This window comes from Theobroma cacao, chromosome 3 (assembly GCF_000208745.1).
Source record: "Theobroma cacao cultivar B97-61/B2 chromosome 3, Criollo_cocoa_genome_V2, whole genome shotgun sequence".
In the NCBI taxonomy this organism is placed as follows: Eukaryota; Viridiplantae; Streptophyta; class Magnoliopsida; order Malvales; family Malvaceae; genus Theobroma; species Theobroma cacao.
Window position 1 is genome coordinate 28,215,125 of NC_030852.1, and position 23,762 is coordinate 28,238,886.

The 23,762-nt window shown below is 34.1% G+C and overlaps 2 protein-coding genes and 1 long non-coding RNA gene across 3 annotated transcripts; 1 reads left to right on the forward strand and 2 right to left on the reverse strand.

Annotated features, from left to right (window-relative positions):
- On the reverse strand, positions 10,604 to 12,169 carry LOC18605480. The gene is made up of 2 exons (XR_001927141.1): positions 11,549 to 12,169; positions 10,604 to 10,956 (listed from the first exon to the last, which is right to left on the reverse strand). It is a non-coding gene; the product is annotated as an uncharacterized LOC18605480 (long non-coding RNA).
- Positions 18,257 to 20,973, forward strand: LOC18605482 (pentatricopeptide repeat-containing protein At2g29760, chloroplastic). Its single transcript, XM_018117438.1, has one exon. It carries the CDS (start codon positions 18,536 to 18,538, stop codon positions 20,384 to 20,386), a length of 1,851 nt encoding a protein of 616 aa, XP_017972927.1. The 5' UTR covers positions 18,257 to 18,535; the 3' UTR covers positions 20,387 to 20,973.
- LOC18605483 (L-idonate 5-dehydrogenase) lies at positions 21,032 to 23,535 on the reverse strand. Its single transcript, XM_007038503.2, has 6 exons — positions 23,244 to 23,535; positions 22,610 to 22,677; positions 22,280 to 22,516; positions 21,899 to 22,189; positions 21,613 to 21,800; positions 21,032 to 21,359 (listed from the first exon to the last, which is right to left on the reverse strand). Exons 1-6 carry the CDS (start codon positions 23,356 to 23,358, stop codon positions 21,167 to 21,169), a joined length of 1,092 nt encoding a protein of 363 aa, XP_007038565.2. The 5' UTR covers positions 23,359 to 23,535; the 3' UTR covers positions 21,032 to 21,166.

The window sequence follows — 23,762 nt, forward strand, 5'->3', positions numbered from 1 at the left end:
ATAGAGAAATATTATATTATTGCAGTTTTTGGTCTATGAACCATGATTTCTTAAAAACTTGATTGTAAAATTAAACATTTAAAGAAATTCTTAAAAAAAAAACCAAATTGTTATATATATGTCGTAATCACCTTATAGTTATAATTATAGAATTCAAATCTCCTTTCTTAATTTTAAAAAAAAAAAAGTAAGTTTTCGATTGTAACCTCTTCGAACAGTGTTACCTACCTAAACCCTTCCGGGTCCCGCCCCCTCATCTACCCTTTCACGCGATCTTGATTATGGCAAGTTTGTCATAATTCAAGCTACGTGGCCCATGTTTTTGCGCTAAAATTGACAAAACAAAGCTCGTGCGCTGGCAAGCCCATATGGGGACCACAGCTGGCTCAACACAATAGTTAGTTAGTGGATGGTCGTTGGAAAATTTTAAGAAATTAAATTTGTCTAGAGTTTTGATAACCTTTTTAGTAGAACTTAGTTCCTTTTTCTTCTTATGAAACAAATGATCGGATGGAAAAAGAACAATTCACTTCTTTTTCCTGAGTTATTGTTCGAGTTTTTTTTTTAAGTGATCAAATTTGATATAATTAAGTCTGAAATCTTAATTACACAATTAATAACATTTGAGGGATTATTAAGCTACAAAATTAGGTAAGAAGTAAAGACTTTTATAGAGGTGGAGGCACCATAAAATGTTGTAAAACTAATCATAACAAAGGCACTAATTCATCATTTTTTTTTGCTGAGGTAAAAATGTAAAAACTTTAATTTCTTAAACAAATAAATAATATAAATATAAAATTTTATATTTGATGTACTATCACTGTATTGATTTTAAATATTGTTAGTGAATAAGATATTGACTTATCATTTATAGATAAATTCGAAATTGTAACGAGTCCATATTTTCAATTTAAAAGATATATTTATTGGTGGAAGTAGATACTTACCTATAAACCTAAGATTTATCTCATCTTTTATAGTTATGAGATTTGTAATATTTTACCTCAGTTAATTGTACAATGTCCAACGTTGACTGTTTCACCCATAAAGAAAAATGACACACCTTGGTCCGAGTCTACTCTAGTATCTCTTATAGAGGTCTCACAATGACACACCTCAATCTGAATTTACTCTAGTATCTCATATCGAATGAGAGTCTCGCATCAGTAAAAATTTGAATAAATTCTTATATTACTTGTCATGAGCATACATTTTCAATTCAAAAAACATACTTATTAGGTAGACAAAAATTTTTACTTCTAAACTTAAGATTCATCCATCTATTGATGTGGAAGTTGTCACATAAATGAAGTAGTAACATTTGCTTCAAAGACAACGTATATGAACAAATACAAATCTTAAATATAATGCATCAAACTAAACTGACGGTCCTTAACTCCTTATGTCAGGGTTTGGTGTTAACAAAACTGGCATAGATCCAAAGTAATAGCCTTGGAACAGGGTTTATTTTCATCCATTTGCCATCTCTTTCAGTACTTTAGCCCAAAAAAATCAAACAGATCAAATGGATGAGTTTAAGGGCTTGTCAAATCAAAATTAAGTGGTCCTCTTTGTGGTAGTATATTCCTCAATAAGTCAATATTCACAAAAAATATAGCTGGTGACGACATACTTTATAATTTTGCATACAATCTTTTGATATAACATGAACACAATATATAGTTGAAAGGTTTTAATTTTGTATAATTATATATGTTCATTTCATAATCATGTTAATTCGATTAAAATATAAAAAAATAATTAATATTCATGAAAGAGAAAACAAAACAAACCATGAAAATAGCATCTATATTTTGAAGTTTAAATTTGAATTCAACAGTTGCTGCATAAAATAATAATCCGATAAAGATTACAGTGTAAAGGATGAAAAAGACAGTCTCATACCTGTCTCTGCGTGACAAAAGTGGTTCAAAGCAAAAACAGCAACAAGGAAAACCGTGGGATACCTCCATGATTCCAAATGCACATAGCATTTCCCAACTTTACTTCCAAAGAGCTCATGGATGAAACAACTAAAATCCATTTACTCTCTTCTAAACTTTTTCAAACCCAACATGCAGCTTATTTTCTTTACCCACAAGTTTAACGTTGTCAAATTAGTGCTTGATGAATTGCCCCGTTATCTTATCATGATAATAATACTATAGTATATATATCAACGTCGTCAGACTGACTAAACTAATGCCTTCATTCAATGCCGTTCTAGTTAAATAAATGAATAATGTGTGGCATCAATTATTACTCTTAAAGACTCGTAACCATATGGCAACGCTCTACCTCCCTAGCAAATTGGATAACAAGCATTATTAATTATATAATTAATATATAGTTGGTATTACGTTCTATATTAACATTTAAAGTATTGTCTGTTTAAGCTCGCTAGTCTCACGATTTTATTTTACAAAAAACACTTTATAAGTTGAAATTGAAGATAATATGAACTCTTAAATATCTAATCTCACTTTAATAGACAATCAATGTAAGATTTATGACTTTTTTTTAAGACCACAACATCTTAACTTGATGTGGTATTCATGACTTTTCGCTCAGATTGTAACCCTTAATCTATAAAACTAAACTAATACAAAGGATGCAACTCTTGAAGAAGTAAAGATGAAAGGTCAGGCAAATTTTTAAAAAGATCTAGTAACCAGATTTATCAATAATCTTCTTCAAAGAGTTTATTGGATGGCTTAGGACAATTTGTCAAAAGTTTAGTAATGTCTTAGATGTTTCCATTGCACGAAGAAGATCTAAAAGAGATAGAAATTTTGGATTTATCAGATTTGCTAGTATGACAAAAACTAAACGGCAGTATGAAATATCCTATGGCTTTTTTATCACAAGATTGGAGTTAATATAGCTAGATTTAATCCCAAATTCCGTTTTGGAAGAAAAGACCAACACAAAAGAAGGATACGAATAAGATGTTTAACAAATAGCAATTGTACATATTATAGGTTAAATCAATGTGATTCTATTAAAATACGAAATTCTTAGATTATGATTACCATACTGTTAGTTTGATTCTCTACTAAATCATTGAGAAACCCTTATATATGTATACTTCATTAGTCTCTTTGTAAAACCCACAATTCAGAACATAAGATTTCTCTTCTCCTGTGTCACATTCCAATTGTCCATGTATTGATGTCACGATAGCTTATCTGACACATCAGTTATAAAATATTCTGCCATATTATTTGTAGGTCAACCGCTTGGGTCGTGTTCTGCCACATGTTCTCTCATGTTCTCTGCCACAAGTTTTGTCACATACTTTGTAATGTATTCTATCATGTATCCATCACGTGTTCTTAATTGGTGCAAGTTAACGTCACTATACCTAATTATTTCAAGTCACTTATAATTTGCTTAATTATTAATTCAACGTGCCATTGAAGTTTTGTTCATTCCAACTACTTAGTCATTAGTATTTGATTAGAAGTAATTACACATGGGTTATTTAGGTTATGGTAGTACCATTATCATGCATATTATTAACCACATATATATATATATGACAAGTTGGCATGTCATGTGGCCTCATGTTTACCGCCTGTACTTGCTCTTTAACTCAATTAAGTATTTATTATTTTATTACATTCAATTAAATTCTTATATTTTTATTTTAAGTTAAATAAATTTTTATAGTTAATAATCGATTAATTATCATTAGTCAAAATGTCACTTGTTATATTTAAACCATGTGACGTTGACACGACGTTGATATGAAAAGTGAAAAATGCTACATGATCATGTTATCATTCCATATCAACATGCCATATTATTATTTATTATAACATATCAACATGTTACGTGTTACGACCTAATCGTGAGTTATGATCGATACAAAGACCCAAGTAGGCAAGCTCGCTCAACCCAAGTGAACCTCATACACATAACAAACATAAACATCTCAAACAACAACATAAAATGAGAATTCATCTCAAACATAAATATACAAATATTCCATCACATAAAATAAGATGAAAATTTTAAAGTTTCAATTATTAATTTAAACTGAGAATAAGCATGTGCAGTCGTTTTGATGAATGTGGACCATTACCGAAACTTTATCAAGGTTAATATGCATCATGGCTACTACTTTGAGCTAAGCCAGTGGCTTATCAAAGTATTTTCGAACCATATGGAAATAGTTGATTTTGAGGAAGTTGAATTTTCCACAAGGTCCTTCTTGAGAATTAGCCGAGCATTTTCTTTTTCTTAATTGGTGCGAGTTAATATCAATATACCTAATTATTTCAAGTCATTTATAATTTGGCTAATTATCAATTCAACGTGCCATTGCAGTTTTTGTTCATTTCAACTACATAGTCATACGGATTTGATCAGAAGTAATAATTGCACATGGGTCTCTTAATTAGGTTATGGTAGTGCTACTATCGTGCATATTATCAATCATATACATATAGGGCAAGATGACATGTCACTTGGCCCCGTGTCTACTGCATGTACTTGCTCTTTAATTCATTTTATTTCTTCATGTGACTATACTAAAACAAGAATTTGGCAGCAGTAACTAAAAACACTAGTGTTATTTATGACTTCATTATTATGCATAATATATTCTTACAAAATCCAGCTCATCATTCAATGAGCAATAACACTCTTCGTCTCTTCTTTTTTTTTTTCTTTGAAAGGTATTGATTTTATTAGTCTTCTTTACCATTACATCATCATCAAGTCTCTAGCATACTCTACCTAAAACTTTTCATGAGATAAAAAGATGGTAAGGGTTCTGAGAATATGTACAATTAGAAAAGTTCACTGCCACTTCAAAATATTTTGACAGCACTAATCATCAACAACCTATGCACCCATAATGCAACACCTTTAGAACAAAAACGGGACTTACAAGTGAAGTATTCAACTCAAAACCACCCATGATGATCCTACAAGAAATTCAAGAAAGTCAGAAAACAACCACTATACATTCCACTAGTCATTCCAAGACCATCGGATCAACCCCAAGATCCCCTGCCTAGAACACTCTTTGTCTCTTATATATATATATATTCGAATCCTGTTCTTTAGGCAAAAGATCATGCACCAATTAATAAGTCAAATACTTGGGTGCTGTTTGTCTCTTATATATTGTTTCTTGGAAGAATCAATATTCTTATCTATTATCTTTAATGTTAGAAGTTAACTGCATGTGAAAAAATCTTATTTTTGAGTAAAATATCCCTACATTTTTAAATTTTAATCAAAATTTTAAACGGATTTATTAGTTTTTAAAATAGACACTTCGTCCCAAAAGTATAAATATCGTTAACAAAGATTATGAAAAGACTAAACTATTTTTTTTATTAATTTAAAAAATTATTTTTTTTGAAAAAATTTAAAAAAAAAAGAGAGCACCGATCGGTACTCCCAGCTCCCCAAGAAATGGGAGCATTATTTTTTTAAAATTAATAAAAAATAATAAAAATTATATAATAGTAATTTTTAAAATTAATAAAGGGTAAACTTATCATTTCAATATTGCCATATCATCAAACTCATGAAAACATTAACGATTGCTAATGGTTGAATTTATATGTCCAACGTGTAGACACTTAAATTTTGACAAATAATAAACAAAAGTTAAATATTAATTAAAAATTAATTAACTGAATAATTAAAAAAAACTAAAAAAAAAAGAAAAGAAAAATAATTAAAAAAAAAGAAAAAAAAAGTATTGGCAGAGCGCGGACGCCCCTACCAGTACCACCACTACAGTGCCAAACGTAAAAAATTCGCGTCTGGCAGGGTAGTGGAACGAAGCCCAGCAGAAGCCAAAACCAGACATAAAGGGGGCACTGTAGCACACAAATAAGGGGGATTCGGCAGCCAAAAACCTCAGAAAAGAATCGAGTAATCAAAATACCCTAGACCTTCTAGCAACCAAAAACAACCAATCCACAACCAAAGAAATACCAAAAAATCAGAAAACATCAAAAAAATACACAATGAAAGTAAGCAATTACTGTGTTTTTGAGGGGACTTTTTAGTTTGTTTTTAGGGAGATTTGAAGGGGATTGTGGTAACAGGAGGGTAGAGAGCCTTGGGTTTGTGCCGCCATTTGGAGGGTAAGAAGCTGTTTCTTAACGTCGCCAGTTTGGGCAAATGAAGAGGGAAAGATCGGTGGAGAGTAGGAAGCCCGATTTAGGCGGTGAGAGAAGGTTTGTTTNGTTGTTTGGGGATTAGAAAGAAAAAGAAAGGGGGTTCGGCGGCTTTTGAAAGAGTAGGAAAAAGAGGAGTAAAGGGGGCAGGCAGAAAGCTTTATCTTTGGAACAGAAAAACTCTAAACGGTGCAGTTTTAAGGGGAGTAAAACCACTCTTTGATCTTCTAACCATGTAAGTAGAAAGAAAGACGTTGGTAGATTGCAACAAATCACTTGGGTTGCCTCATAAGCCCAAGCTAGGTAGAACTTTAATCTCTTTCTTACAATTGGTTATGTATTAGATTGATTGGGTTTGATATGTTATTTGATGATATGCAACAAGGCTCAAACATCATAGTATAATGCTTTGAAATTTTTAAATAACATTTTAGGATTTGGAATATTAGTGTAAACAAAGATGCAAAGATGAGAATAATAATAATTAATTCTAATGGTAGAATTAGTTAGACAATTATAGAAGGTAGGTATGAGAATCGACTTTAGAAAATTAACTCTAAAATGAATATATCATAATATTAACTACAGGTATAATATGCCGATGATGGGATGATCGGTTGGGAAGCGAAAAGTCGTAATCCCGAGCTAATTTTCCTTAGGATCGAAATCCGAATTAAGGCTCCACCAGTATGATGGGATGGCCTCGATTTTGGGGTTTCAAGATTTTTAAGTTTAAATAAATAAAAAATATAATGAAAAAATAAAAAATATAATAATAAAAAAATACAATAAAATAAAAAATAAACTTCAAAAGCATATCATATATTTCTATTGCATCATGCATATCATTGCATATAGATATCTTTTGTTTGCGAGCATAAGTCCCGATGATAGGATTTTTCGAAGATCTTGTGAAGGCGAGTTTCTCTCGAAAAACTCCTTAGGTGAAAGGATGTCCCCGAATCTCACCAGTATGATGGGAGGGCTCAGGAAACATCTTTAATAAAAAGGCTTTTGCTTTACTAATAGGCTCATATTCACGAAAATATTATTTTTAAAGAAAAACGTATGATAACCCCGATGATGGGATTTATTCATCGAATTTGCAAAAGGTGAATTTTTCGGATAATTTTCTAGGTGAGAGAACACCCCAGATTCCACCAGTATGATGGGCGGATCCTGGAGAACGTCCTCGATAAAAGGTTATTCGTCTGACATATTTTTATCTCACGCCATGCATTTCATCTTGCCTCACACTTGCATTCCATTTTAGGTTGAATAGAAAAAAAAAATAAGTGAATAATAGCTAAGAAAATAAAATGAACTTAAAAATAAAGCCTAATAGGATAATCTAAAAATGGTACCGTTCATGGAACGGGCGTTCCGAGGGTGCTAATCCTTCTCCGGGCGTAACCGTACTCCCGAACCTAGATCTAGAAAAACGTATACCAGTTTAAGATTCTTTCGGCGAACTTAAAATTAATTTAAGAAATAGTTGAGAAAAAAATGCTATTGGAGATCACTAAATATATATTAATGTTAGTTTATTGGAAATAACAAAAATAATTAAGAATTAATAGTATTATAAGAATTGAGAAGTGATAAAAATTTTATATTTATTAAGCACATAGTTAGAGAAGTGAAAGAATACGTTATTTTATTAATTATCTTTAACTTTTACATGAAAAATGAGTCAAATAGTTAAAAATTAATAAGAATATGAAAGAGGAATATATAACATAGATATTTATTAGATCTAAGAGAATAGATATATACATTATTAATTGTTTTAATATTTGTATATTTTTAATTCAATTAATTATATTATTATTATTATTATTATAAAATTAGAAACTTATAAAAATTTGGGCCCCAAGCCACCACTTTGGTGGCTTTACCCTTGAGCCAGTACTGCGTAAGTGTTAAGATTGTGTTTATTTCTTTTAATTTTTTTCAAGTTTTACATTTTATATACTATAATAGTGCAAGTATGGGAAAGGGAATGGCATGACAAAAAAATAGTACTACCTTGCACTGCGTAACAAAACTGAAAATGAGCAACAAAAACAAGTGCAAGAAACATCGACGATTCCAAACCCATGTTTTGCGCTGCTTTTCCTGCCAGGAACTCATCAAAGATGGCAGATGTCCGCCAATCCGCTCTCCTTGTAAAATCCCCAAAGGAAGAAGAAATCTCTACCTTGTCATTTTCTCTGACTGTAAACCTAATGTTCTTTAGGTACAAAGAATCCTGTCTGCCGCACAAAAATAAAAGTGTTCTAATTCAACAGCAATTAATATTCACCCAACCAACCTCACTTATTCAAAGATTTAAACAAAATGTACGAGGTGCATGCCCCACGTGGACCACGCCCCCAAGCCCATATGTTTTTCTAAAGCTTCCACTTCCAAGGAGCTAATTGAACCAACAATTCAATCTATTCTCCTATAAATAAACCCAAAACTGTACGAGCTCTACTAGGCTTTGGTTTGCCTTTATTGTAAGCCGCATTTCTCGGTACATCTCTTTTTCTCAGTTCCCAGCGAAGGAAGTTCAATTCAAGCGGAAATGGAAAAAATAAAAATGTGCTTTTCCCTTTTGCTTCATTTTCATTTTTTTAAACTAAGCTTTACATATAAATATGAGAGAGGTGGTTTAGTTTGTACTTTGTGACATTAATTCAAGCATCTTTGGCTTATAGTAGGGTTACTCCTACATCATCTGTAATTCCCCAAAAAGATAAAGGTGAACACTGAACAAGAATACAGCTAAACAGCATGAAGTTAGAACATTTATGTGACTTATAACCAAGCCTATTTAGCTCACTGACTTGGTCTTAATTTCTTTCAATAATACATATAAAGTCATTTTAAAGAAAAAAAAAATATAGTCATTTAAATTACATTAAATTATACATAATTGAAATATTAATTATCTTTTATGTATAATTGTCTTTCAATTATATCATTTTGTAAATAAGAGTTCTAATTAACTGTGTGGGAAGACTTTTTTTAAAAATGTTTGTCTTAATTCTAACAGTATTGAATAATTTATAAACTAATATTACAAAATTTTAGTTATAGATAATTGAAACATTAACTATTATATAATTTTGTTTTATTTATAAACAATTAGTTTACACTTGAGACATTTATGTTTTATATATAGTTTTTATTTATACATAAATAAAAATAAGTATTCATGTGTGTAATGACGCATATGACAACAAATGTTGGTATATATAAAATTATGGATGTTAAAAAATATTTTATTGTTGAAAATGAACATTTCTACTCTTTAAAATTTTAAATTAGTATTTGTCATTTTAAATGATTTTAATTATTATATAAATAATACTTACAATTGTACATATTAGTATGAGACTAAAATTTGAATTCAAATTAAGAAGTAGACACAGTTGCTAAATGGATATAGATTAATCTTGTTTTTTTAAATTTTCATTTTAAATATTTTATTATAAATATTAATTAGATTTATCCAATATGTAAATAAGAATTCTAATTGAATGGAATTAATTTAATTAAAAAATATTTTTCTTAATTCAAATGAACAGCATTGAATACTTTAACTATAAATTAATTAAGCTAGTCTAAGTACTATATTACAAACATGAGAAGCGAAACCTAAATATTTTTCCCACGAAATTTTCGCTTTCCATTTTTCTATCTATATTGTGAAGAAACAAAGGGAGAGATTATTTAGTAGTGATTGATTACCAATCGTATTCGAAATTTTTTTATTATAAAGATGGGAAGCAAAACCTATTTTAGTTTCTTGCTTTAGAGAGATATTGATTAGTGGTAATTGATTTCCAATTGTCAACATCAACGTCTTACCTATGATACAATTAGGATAAAAGCTATTTGAAATTTTTTATTACGAACATGAAAGCGAAAACCTAAAGTACACTACCCATACAATCTGTTGCCTTAACACTGCACCCCTTGCTTTGCTAAATAGTCATCATTCATTTGCCTTTCTTTATTTATACGGTAGGTCGAAACAGCACACTCCCACAACAAGGCCATCTCTTGGAATGTCTCTCACGGTAAACTACCCATACAATCTGTTGCCTTAACACTGCATCTTCTGGTGATTGTTAAAATATGCCCACATCTCCTCCTTCACAATTCACTGCAAACCACCCAAAAAGTGTATTTTGCCTATAAACTAGAATTTAATTCCCTCCATTACTCCTCCTTCCAAAGTTTACCATAGCCATCAGCAGAGGCGGAGGGGGGTTTATAACTTATCTTCATTTTTTAAAATTTTATAATTTCATCCTTATAAAAAAATTTTGTTATCTTTTTATTTTTTTCAATTTGACACTTTTATCTTTATAATAATTTTTTATTTGATGAGATGTCCATAATAATTAATTTTAATAAGATTAAAATAAAATTTATTACAAAAAATTATTCTCAAACTCCACTTCTCTAAAACTTCATAATCACTGCCTGTTGTTTTCTTTTCTTTTTACCAAATACAGTCAAAACAAAAAATTATATTTTTTACACTTTTTTGCAATACATACCAGCTTCTCGACATAGCACAAATTCAGCCCCATTCTCACAACATATAGCACGAAATCACAGGGGCAGGGCACCTTACCTTTCGGCTTACTTGATTGCCGAGGAAATGACCTCTAGACCCGATAACCTTTCAATAGTTTCTTCTTCACCAATAAATACCTCAGCCTTCACCACCATTTACCTGCACCTCAACTGAGTTTAGCCGAGGATATAACCCCCATATGCCCGACAGTTGGTCATAAATTTCAGCCTCCTAACAGTTTGGCATTGAAGCCAAGATTTTTACTTAGTCCCCAAACTGTTGAAATACTTGAAAAAATAAAAAGAACCTACAACGAAATAATAGAGACTCAACAATTAATAGTAAAAAAAAAAAGAATTTTGAATGTAAAAATCAGTCTTAGGCAAGTTACGAAAAGCGTTGATTTCAGAGTAAATTTTTATTGCTACTTGAGCAAATAGCAATCAATGATATTTACTCTCAAGATATAACAAACTACTCAAACATCTTCTAATATGTACTTAAATAAAAATCTAATGAATTTGTATATCTCTCGATTGCTCTTCAAAAAAATTTTAAAATATAATAAAATAATTTTTTTTTAAATGCGAATGGCTTAGAATGATTTTTTGAAAAAGAGGAGATTAAGAGAATTTCTGAAATCAAGATACAAAAGATTAAAAGTGCTTTTGAATAATAAAAAATGAATATTTATAGATAATGAAACATCACGTATCTCTTAATTATACATACTCATCTATTCATGAAATGAGCAAATATATCCACATGTAAAGATCATTCCTCTTCATAGAGACATTAAATAAAATAAAAAGCCACCACAAACCTCCTTGGCTCCTTCGAAGATGGCATAATTCCGATTTCTTATGTCCCCGTCAGAAATTGATTCGGCACCACCAGCTCCAAGCTCTTCATTGATTTTTCTCTGCACAGCCTTACTACTTCTCCTCTGCCTTTCTGCTTTTTCTTGCCACAAACTTTTTCTACCACTTTGCTCAAAAGCCCCAGTATTTTATTTTTGAGCTTGCCTGATAATGGAAGGCTTGACGTCGGCCTGGTCTTGTGCTTTCAGGTGAGGAGCTACAGAGGGGGAGGATAAGTGTTGTGCTGCTGGGTTGAATTCATTACAGGACTCATCAGAAACACGCCCCCTTTTTTCTTTTTGGGCTTGTTCCCCAGCGGTCCAGTCCCATTTTGGGTACTCTCCTCTAGCTAGTGATCCTCTAAGCAGCGAGGTTCATGCGGCCCAGCTCTATCCTTGTTGTTGGACTTGGTTTCGCATTTTGGGTTTTCCTCCTCAAGTTGAGTTTGACTTTGAAAACCCCAATCCACTTCTTCACCAAGCCTCACTTCAATATTTGCAAATTCTATCTAGACGAGAGCGCAATTCCTAGACATTTTCATTACTCACATCTTATTCTTTTCTTTATTAATCTTGAGCGCCAAGAAGAAAATGTTTCCCTTTAAAAATATTGTAAGAAATAAAAGTCTATTTTTTTGGAATTACTTAAATTTTATCCACAGCTTTAAAAAAAAATCAGAACTTAAATTGAATTTTTAGTTTTACAATGTTATTGTACATTGAGCTATGGTTGGTATCGTTATAAAACAAAGCACTTGCATAGTTGACATCTAGTTTTTTCGGTATAGACATCTGATCTTACGTTAAAAAATTTTCATTTAGTTGATGTTTTTGTTATTTATTTTTTAATTTAAAAAATAATTGTAAAGTAAAAACAAAAAGATAAAAGTTATTTTTTGTTTGTCTTGATACAAGGAAATAAAGAAAAGATAACTGAGAAGGGAGGGGTGGTACTGGCATTCTTCCCATCCCATCTTATCATATGATGAGGCCAGTCACACTCAACTTTAAGCGAGTGATGAAAGAATCAGGATTGTCTGCGTGGATGATATTATTCCCATTTAGGCTTAAGGCTTACCATACATATTTGCCGGCAAATTGGATAAGAGAAAAGGATCCACCACACCCACCACTCCATGATCCTTCACGTGTTTACTGAGAAAAAGACATTTTAATTCCAACAATCAGCTATAGAATTTCTTGACTTACATTAAGACGTGTTACAATTGAAAAAAAAATGAGTAAATGAAAAATTGACAGGCACAAGGAATCATGGGAAATGAAAAATAGGGGGGATCTATATTGCTGAGTCAGTCAAACCAAATATCTCAAGAGTTGCAGCCAAGCAGATTTAGCTTAGCCTGTGGCAAGGGAAATTCCCAGTATTCCAAAGACTGAAAGATACAGCAGGTAATTACTGCTTCTTTGTGTTCTTAAACGTGGTTGGAAGATGGATGTTTATACCTTATTCGCTTAGAAATTAAGATTTGAATCAGATAAGGCGTGAGCAGATTCTTAACTCATTAAGAGGTCAATTGTCAGAATCCTCACTTCTTCGAGAAAGATCATCGGCTGGTGACACACGTCCAGTCATACAATTATTTTTGGTTTAGTCCACAATATATAGGGGTTTTCTTATTCTGAAAAAATAATAAAAGGTAGGTGTGCGTCAATGTAACAACAAATATGTTAACGTAAAAATTGTAAATAACTTGAAAAAAGTTACTACTAAAGGATAAACAACACGTGTGCATGAGAGCAAATACAAGTTGGAATTTGTAACAAACTCTGCTTTAATCACCAGACACCACAGCCCAAGACTTTTCTCCTGTTGACACCAAGCCGATGGCTTTTGTCGTTTCAAACCGGCAACTCCACAGTTATTTTTTCAGCAGCCTTGAACGAGGCGGAGAATTAACAGAAACGGATTCACGAGACGTAATAGAAATCTGCTTTTCCAAGTCAACAAACTTGACGATGAATTGATATAGAGAAATATGTACAGAACCTCTGTATCCAAGTCCCAACAATACGATGGGGAGGAACCTGATGGACACAGTGTGTTTAGGATATATTTTAATCTCAAAGGACCTTTCCCCTTAATTAACTATCAAGAACATAAAGAAAGGCGAACCCAAACCAGTTATAGGCCATAGAAGAAAGCTGAAATAAAAAAAAAAAAACCATAATTACAGAAAAGCTGGAATTTCCCTGGAGAATCCAATCTCCATATTATATGTAATCCTATCAGGGAAGACCTATTCTCTCTATAGCTTCAAAGCGCAAATATTGAGCCTTGAACTTATTACAAAGACTTTGCTGTTCAACTGTTCATCTCCTATTACATAGTAACTAAGAGAAAAGAAAAAGGGACCAAAATCCATGTATGCAAAAGTATAAATCTTCTTCTGTTCCTGTTTGAAAATATGATGCTATGATACAAGGCTGTATTAGTTTGAAGAAGCTTTTGGTGTATGGCTACCTCTATAGTTTCCGACCCGTTGAAGGGATGATCTTGAGAACAAGGCCAGGGAAAACATCGTCAGGGTCATGGATGTGAGGGTTGCGCTCAACGATGAAAGGGTCGCCGCACTTGTCGCTGATTGTGTGCAGGGTCTCCCCTTCTCCGACGACATAGATTTCATCACAGGGCCGGTTTAGGAGCTGGCTCCCTCTCACAGGTTCATCTGATGCAGAATTTGCTCTGATGGAAGCTATCAATATTAAGGCCAACAAGGCTACGGCACAGTACCACGAGGCTGCATCAACTAGCGCCGTGGATTTTTTCATGGTTTTGCTCGAGGAAGAAGAGGAAAGCATGGAAAGAGGGTTTTTGAATATTGATGAAACAGAGGGAATACGGAGGAATAATAGGAGATACAAATAAGTGCTTTATATAAATTCTACTGCTACTTATTTGTATATATGGTTTGCGTTGGTAGAAAGTTAGGGTTCAACGACGGCAGGGGGAGGGTATTTTAATATTTTGGTTAATACTGAACACTGGTACTATTTTAACACATAAATCACCTTCCATCCCTTGTCAACAAATGACCGGTAAGGACTTGATGTTAATTAGTGTAATATTCAATGCTAATTTTTAACAATTTATTCCAGAGCTTATGCTTAGTATTATATTGCAATAACTATAAGTAAAATCTTTGACGTGTTGGGGAAGTCCATAGCCCAGAAAGACGCACCTTAACTGCCCTAGGTATCACGACAATTTAGTCAGCATCAATCGGCTTGAACCCGAGACTCACCCACCAAAAATATGATGCAATTCATTCGTAACCAATCTCAAAACTGAGATCATATGCAATTTCTTACGTGCAAATTAGTGGTCATTGAAGTTTTAAGTTTAGGAAAAAAAAAACTTCCAATCATCTGCTTGAGAGGGGAAAAAAAAAGGGGTAGGAGAGATCTCAATTATTTGATAGTAGTTTGCTTGATTTGTAATGAAATTCTTGGTATGATATTGTCCATAATATCTCAGTATGATGCAGTCAATTAACCCAACTACAAAGTTTTTGCGCAAATTTCTTTTTATTTATATATGGTATATAAAATCCATGGCTATGGTCTGACATTGATTAATATTAATAGATAATCGATGAATATGCTTCTTAGTTTGGAGACTTTTTCTATCAATTTATCCTTTTTCCTCATGTGTTTTATTATTATTATTTTTTTTTTTATAAGTTGGGGTGGGCAATATATAAAGAGAAGACTTTCTTTAATAATTGCATCTTCTGCTTTAACGAACACATTCTTGATAAGAGATTAGGTGTGAAAAAAATCATTTCCCCTTTTTTTTTATGTTTGCTTCACATATATATATATATTCTAGAAATTATTATAGTAAGGTATAAATATCATTTCCTATCATGATAATTGAAACATCATAGTCAAAAACCAGCAATATGCATATATACTATATGTTCAATTTCGTTTCAATCTTTTTCCATATTTATGTTCTTTGGCTATTTATGTAACTGATCATTTATTAAGGGAAATTATTAAGGAATTCAATTCTCCACCCCCTCCAAAAAAAAAAACAAAAGATCCATTCATCAAGATTCAAGGGGCATTTAAAGGATCTTATAATAAAAATCCATTTTATATATAGAACCCAAAAAAAAAAAAGAAAATTTTTATTGGCTACCCAAAAAAAAGAAAGAAATTTTTTATTGGCTACCCAAAAAAAAAAAGAAAGAAATTATTTTGCACTTTTGTCAAAGATATGGAGAAAATGCAGAATTTGGAGTGCGAATGTGGGGTGCGTCTTGTGTGTGACTGTGGCGAATTGCGTGAAGCAATTGTGGCCTTCCCACTGTCCACCTTGGGATCAAAATCCGCAACCATCAAAACACAAACCGACCAACTAACCTATCCCTAAATCTCAACTTAAGGGGCGGGTTAATTGCAGAGCATGTATGCTTGTATTGTTGTTCAATTTGGCTTGGGACCAAACTAAACGGATTTCAAACTTGGAGCTTTGTTTGAGTCGTCGCGTGCAAAAAATGCCCAAAAAGCAACCATCCAAGCTGACCAGTGAGGCTGTGACCAAGTCCTTCACCCATTTTGGAACGGTTCAATGTTTTATGGAGGTCCACAACCATCACTCTCAAATTCATAGCCAAAATATGCTCTGTACTTTTTGGTCATGATGACTCTTGATCAATGTCTTTGGGGATTCGGTAAGATTCAAAGATAAAATAATGTTGCGTCCTGGTCGGTCCTTGTTGACAAATGAAGGTGGCAGGAAAAGATTCACCGGTTCTTGCTCAAACAGTTCTGGGTTCCAATTGAATGAAAGCATTTCGGTGTCAGCATTTGGTTAACTTAACTCTCACCGTTTCCATACCAAACGCCTGCTTGGCCTTGAAAAGACAGCAACCATTCATCCACCTTATCTTATAGTCTAATTCGTGCCGCGGTTGCAATTACACCTTCGAGGAAAGAATTTTCGTGTCTAAACAGCTGAAATCTCATTGGGTCTGTGGCATCTGCTTTGCCTTCAAGCAAATATAGCCTCCACCAGATACTATCAATCTATTAATCTTAATGGCATTCCAAATCGGTTAATAAATTTAAAATGGATCTTCCGTTCTCCACTGATCGTCTTATGAAAACAAGTTTCATTGGTGGACGTTAAGGATTCTTTTGAAGCCGGTTAGGCTTGATTTCCCCCTGGGGTTTCATAATTCATATACATGACCTCTCAGAAATTGTTTTTTTGCCCCCTTAAATTTCTATTTTTTCTCTCATAAACATCTTGCATTAAGCCTCTTTAAATTATGAGGCTAATACGTCAAATAACCTCTTAGACTTAGGTTATCAAGGTCTAGTAAAAGTACTGGGCGGGCAAGTTGAACTGGAAACCCTAGCTAGAACCTTATATTTGAAATTTCATTTCTTCGAATAGACTTGCAGAAACGCTATTTCTTTATAATATATTTTTCTTATGTAGGTTAGAGCTGAGGTTTTCGATGATGATGGATACTTAACCTTTGTTTGAAAATTAAGCAAAATGGGTTGAAAGTCCAAAAGAAGTCTGATGAACAATGGCCGCAGAAAGTAACCTTAGGGATATATAATTATGGCCTCTGGTTGAATCAGCATCCACACATCGATACTCAGTTCAATATGGGGAGGCCCTATTTTACATGCCTGTTCCTATTTGGAGTGAAGTGATAGAATCATAGAAATAATTGAATCACATTAAGCTCCACTAATTTTAGTGGGGTGGCTAAAATTGAAGTCATTCCTTATCTTGAAGCCTTGCCGCCACATTTTTTGTGCTTGGGAACTATATGAAGTGACAGGAGGATGGAACTTCATTTCCTATTGGCTTCTCAGCTTAAATGACCAAAAGCAACCAGATTCAATGCTAATTCACAAAATTTTTAATTGTACTATTGTAGCTGTCTGTAATTTATTAAGCAAGCCCATCAAACAATAAAATTTATATTTCAAGGATATTTAAGGAATTTGAATGCGAGTCAATTCCTTATTAATAAGTTAAGAATCATCAAACTTCCCAGTCATGACAGTCATTGTACATTGATAATTTCCACTTGAAATGATCAATTGATCAACAATATATATACTTCACATTTTTCTAGCTTGGCTAAATTGCATTTGTAAGTAGGAAAATGCATAATTTCATTCAAGGTATTTATGATGAATAATGAAGAGGAATATCCTTCCTGGGTATGCGTGAGAATTTTTAAATTTGGTGCTTACTATCAAAGCTAGAAAGGACTGATTTCGATATTATTATTACTATGATAGAAGGTGATTTGACACCAAGCAAATCTAGTGCCTAGCCCGTGAGCTAGAAATAGTTCACCTCAATCACGAGTCACCAGCAGACAAGAAGCAAATATTACCCAAAAAACGAACCATCTCTTCTTGGATTTACATGGAAGTTGCTAACTTTAAGGATTTTTTTTTTTTTTTTGGGAGAGGGAGAGGGAGAGACTTCCTTTAGGCTTTAAGTAAAGTTTTTGTGGCAAACTTCTTTGCTCTTTTCCATCTATCAACTTCAAATGCAAAAATTATAAGCTAAAACATCAATTCCTTTGCGATGCATGGCTGCTAAATCAGAATAGGGAACAGCGAAGAGGACCCTCTTAATTTACGCCAGCACACCTTCAATTCCACACTAATATTTTTTTTTTACAGATGATGTTCAAAACAATAAAAGAAATGAAAAGAAAAGGTCGGAATTAAGAAGACAAGGATTTCGATATCAAGTCCAGAATGAACCCAATCACAGAAGCCCACCTTGTCCTTGTGCTATTGGTCAGGTAGGCTCATTGTCACCCCTCATGAACCACCAAGAAAATCTCAACTTCACAAATCAAATTAAAAAAAAAAAAACACTCAAACTTCAGTGTCCCAAAATTCACCAGAGATTTCTGCTACAAGAATCACCCGCTCTTCATGAAACTCGCGAGACACATTTCGCGCCGTTTCACTTGCTTCTCAACGCCGCTAAAACCAGAGCGAGTAACCAAGAATCCGCTGTCAATCAACGCCGCCAAAGAGCTTCACGCACACCTCATCAGGACCCAACGCCACGAAGACCCATTTTCGATATCTCCCGTGATCAGAGCTTACTCTCTTGCTCCCTCTCATTTGCACAAAGCCCATCATGTTTTCTATCAAACTAAAGAACCCACAATGTTTAATTTTAATCACATGATCCGTGGTTTTTCCCAAAGTAACGTACCCAATGAAGCTATTAAAATGTACAACCAAATGTACTATTTACAAGGTTTTCCTGGTGATATTATGACTTTTATTTTCGTTTTCAAGGCCTGTGCTCGAGTTTCGGATGTTGCAAACGGTCAAAAGTTTCATGTTCATGCTGTTAAACTGGGGTTTGATTCCTATCTATTCGTTGCAAATGCGCTGATTCACATGTATTCTTGTTGTGGCGATCTGGGTTTTGCAAGGAAAGTATTTGATACAATGGAGGAAAGAGATATAGTTTCTTGGAATTCTTTGATTTGTGGATATAGTCAATGCAAAAAGTTCAAGGAATTATTGGGTTCGTTTAGGGCAATGCAAGAAGCTAATGTGAAAGCTGATGCTGTGACAATGGTGAAAGTTATTTTAGCTTGTTGTTATACAGATAACATGAATTTGGCAGATTCTATGGTTAAATATATTGAGGAAAATTGTGTTCATATTGATGTTTATCTGGGGAACACTTTGATAGATATGTATGGAAAGCGTGGTTTAGTTAATTTAGCGCGGGAATTATTTGATAGGATGCTTGAAAGAAATGTAGTGTCCTGGAATGCATTGATCAAGGGTTATATGAAAGTAGGGGATTTTATTGAAGCAAGGAAGGTTTTTGACAACATGAAGCAAAGGGATGTGATTTCTTGGACTTCCATGATTACAGGTTACTCTCAAGCTAACCAATTTACAGGTGCATTGAATCTTTTTCAAGATATGATGGCTGCTAAGGTTGTACCGGATGAGATTACAGTGGCTAGTGTGCTTTCTGCTTGTGCCAATTTGGGTGCTCTTGATGTTGGACTGGCAATTCATGACTATATCTGCAAGCATGGAATAAGAGCAGATGTTTATGTTGGAAACTCTTTGATAGATATGTATTGCAAATGTGGTGTTGTTGATAAGGCTTTGGAAGTGTTCCATGATATGAAAGAGAAAGACTCCGTTTCATGGACTTCAGTCATCTCAGGACTTGCTGTTAATGGTTTTGCTGATTCTGCGCTTGAATTTTTCTCTCAGATGTTGAAAGAAGGTGTTCGGCCAACTCATGGGTGCTTTCTTGCGATTTTGCTTGCATGCACTCATGCTGGATTGGTAGATAAAGGATTGCAATGTTTTGAAACTATGGAAAAAGTTCATGGACTAACCCCTGAAATGAAGCATTATGGCTGTGTTGTGGATCTTTTAGGTCGTTATGGCTATCTAGAGAGGGCCTATCAATTCATAAGAACAATGCCTATACATCCGGATGTTGTAGTGTGGAGGATATTGTTGAGTGCTTGTAAGCTTCATGGGAATGTGGTCTTAGCTGAGATTGTCACAAACAAGCTTCTTGAACTGGATCCCTCTAACAGTGGAAATTATGTTCTCTTGTCAAATACTTATGCAAGCTCAGATAGATGGGATGATGCTACAAAAATGAGAGAACTGATGGAGGGGAACAATGTGCAGAAACCATCTGGCTGGAGCTCCATTGAAGCAAAAAGGATGACATCAAGTATCTCCGGGGAGCTTCACTTTCCCAATTTTAAAGGAGTAATTCCCTGAAAATAATCCTGGTACTGATGGACTTCATTTCATCAGTGCATGGGCAGTTATAGTGAAATTGGATTGATACAAGCAGTAGTCCTGAAAAGGCAATGGACATTAACATACTATCACCTGAGTGGTAATATTGCACCAAGATGACCTCATCGTAATTTCGATTCAAACGTTAGCTGTGATGGGTTTGCATATCACCTTAAAGAAGCAAAAGACGATTACTTTGAGGTAGGCTTGTATACATCCTATTGTAATGCAGCTGGCACAGGTTTTCGAAACATTGATCTCTTGAAACAAATTATCATCGATTCATTTCCCTGCAATTCTTTGAAGGATGAGAACCTGGTCTCTGGGAGGGTACAGGAAATTTTTCCTGGTAAACTAGTGAACACAGTCAGAACACCTACTATTAATTGTTCCTTACCGGCCGGAGAGAAGGTATGCTGTCAAGGTTTCGCCCAAAGACCAATTTTTTTATTTTTCCACATTCTATTATGGTCTGATATATGGTCTTAGAGACCATAAAATGTAGTTTTTGGTTTAAGTTTTTCCAAGCACCAGTCGGGCAGATTAATATAGTTAAGCTTCTATTATCTCCTGTACACCATGAAATCCATGCTAAAAAGAAAAATAAATCATTCGTTGAGAATATATGAAGAAAAACCATTTCGAGAAGCTATTAGAATGAGGAATGAGGTACATGCATGGCACTGGTTCAACATAAGAATTGACATCTTTTATAGATTATATGCAGATAATTCCAACCTTCATTTGACAAAGGATGGATTACAGATTAAACATGACTTTAATGGCATTGCCACCAGCAGCACTGGTTCGGAAAGCATCTTCTATACCCTTTTGAGAGAATCCAAACCTATGAGTTATAAGGGGCTTCACATCAATCTTTCCAGTCCTCAAGAATTCAATGCAGAGTGGCCACGTATTTCTATACCGGAATATGCCAAACACATCAATCTCCCTGTCAACCAGCAAACTCGTTAGCATTCCTCTAATATATATTCAATATGAAACAGGCGTAAAAGATAAATAAAGTAGAGAATCCATATTTTTGCTTAATTGCATGTCTTATTATACGATTAATATTCAAGCCAAGCTGCAACTCATAGTGTTGGTCTGATCAACTTAATTACAGTTTCTTTATAGCCGAATATCAACTTAATTACTTAAGAATCCTTTATTTTCCAAAACATAGAGGGGGACATTCGGCAAACCTCACTGCTGCCAGAGTGAGGGGGATAGTCATTTCGCTCTGCGCCAATCCAATAAGGCAAACTTTGCCACCAGCTCCAGTGGCTCTCAAAGCTGTAGACATGGTTTTGTTGAAACCAACACAATCAAAACTCACATCAATGCGTGAACTCATTGCATTTTGTATCTTCACTACTTCTTCACCCACATCCTGTGTAATCATTTGGTGAGCGTCTAGACTTCAAAATCTAAAGCCTAAACTACATGGAGACGAAACAAACTTCTGGACCAAATGATGATGAAATTAACCTGAATATTTGTTGAAACTTGAACAATCTCATCTGCACCGAGATTCTTTGCAATAGATAGACGGCAATCATCAACATCACCTATGACAATTCTGGGGGCTCCGAATGCTCGAGCAGCCAATAAGGTAACAAGGCCTATGGGACCTGCTCCCATGATCAACACATTTGTGTCAGGACAAATGCCTGCCCGGCGACAGGCATGGACTCCAACACTGAGGGGTTCGCACATTGCTCCTTCTTCCAGGCTCACATTGTCAGGTAGTTTAAAACAGAGGTTTGCAGGATGCACCACCTGATAGCAGAAAACAAAAAGGATCAAGTTTCCATTAGTCAAGCAAACGGAATCTGTCTTGCCATAATGTGCTGGATAAATGCTGATCACCTTATTGGCAAGAGAGCCATTAGTTGGAGGAGATCCAAAGAACTTCATTTCTGGACAAAGATTGTAGCGTCCATCTCTGCAGATACCGCATCTCTGGCAACTAATGCCAGGCTCCAATGCCACACGATCTCCCACAGCCAGGTACTTCACTTCGCTCCCAACTTCTTCGATGATCCCAGCGCACTCATGTCCAATGACCATTGGTTTTTTCACAATAAAATTTGCACATCTCATTGTCTAACAAGCATAGCATTTAGAACAGGGCCATCGAATATAATTAGAGCAATGGTATAAATAAAATACTAGAAGATGTAGCAGAGAGCAATTTACCTCGAAATGGTGAACATCACTTCCGCATATGCCAAGAGCTTTTATACGCACTTTCACATCCTGAGGACCTAAGATAACAGATGATTTTTTTCACAACATGAATGAGTATTAATTGCCTATCCAGCTAATTGGAATTCATAAATTGCAGATAATAGGGTAATCCAATCATGGTTGATAAACGCAATTTGATAATTGAAGTCTTACTCAAAAAAAGAAAGGATAAATTGGAGGGTAAGCGACATGATTAAGAAATGACAAGTCTGAAAAATTCAATTAAAGTTTTATCACCATTATAATTCGGTATTTATTATGACTCAAATTAGACAGTAGAACTATAACCACAGCCACCAAAACTGGTTATGGCTTTAGAGGCAACCAAATCATCATGCTCAAGTTTCAAGTTCAAGTTCGCAAGTAGTTTTTGAACTACACAGTGACCATTCCCGACTTGGGTCAGTGGTCTTCATGTCGTCGTCACACATTCAATATACTGGCTTTCAGTTAAGTACCATTTTCAAGCAAGAAGTTGAATCGTTAATTGGAGTAATCGCATAGCAAAATTTCTTCTTCTTTTCTGTTTTTGTATGTATTTTGCAGATAAAAAATAAAGGTAAAAGTAAGATGATAACATTACCGAGAGGAGGAAGAAGGTAAGGTTGAATTTTAAGGGTTTTGATTCCAAGAAGCCAAGCTGCCATATTCTTCTCCCCATCATCTTGGCCGGCCTTAGCTTGAGCAACGTGCGCCATCTCTGATATCTTTGTCTCTGCCTCTCTGTCTCTCTCTCTCTCTCTCTGTCTCTCGCTCTCTCTCTGTAAGCACTTCGCACTGTCTTATCCTCTTCAAATAAGCTGAGTCCACGTTTTGATCCTCCTCGAAACAGCCAGTTGCATCTTGGTCTTTCCAAACGGTCTCGAGATGGTCAACGTCTACCCTCGTGTTATAATTTAGTTCCTCAAATGCTCGAATCATAAATAGGATAATACAGATGGGAAAACCCCATATTGTCCTCTGTAGCAACGATTCATTAGGTACCATTTAAATGGAAGACTGATTAATTCGAAATGTAAATCAATAACTCAATATGAATTCCAAAAGAAATTATTGAAAGAACTATCCGCATTTAATCCAACATAACTTGTTCTTCTTTTTA

Coding starts and splice junctions, on each gene's coding strand:
- LOC18605482 (XM_018117438.1), top strand. CDS start 18,536: ATGAAACTCGCGAGACACATTTCGCGCCGTTTCACTTGCTTCTCAACG.
- LOC18605483 (XM_007038503.2), bottom strand. CDS start 23,358: ATGGCGCACGTTGCTCAAGCTAAGGCCGGCCAAGATGATGGGGAGAAG. Junction 22,678..23,243: donor TTACCTTCTTCCTCCTCTCG/GTAATGTTATCA, acceptor CTGTTATCTTAG/GTCCTCAGGATGTGAAAGTG. Junction 21,801..21,898: donor AAGTTTCAACAAATATTCAG/GTTAATTTCATC, acceptor ATGATTACACAG/GATGTGGGTGAAGAAGTAGT.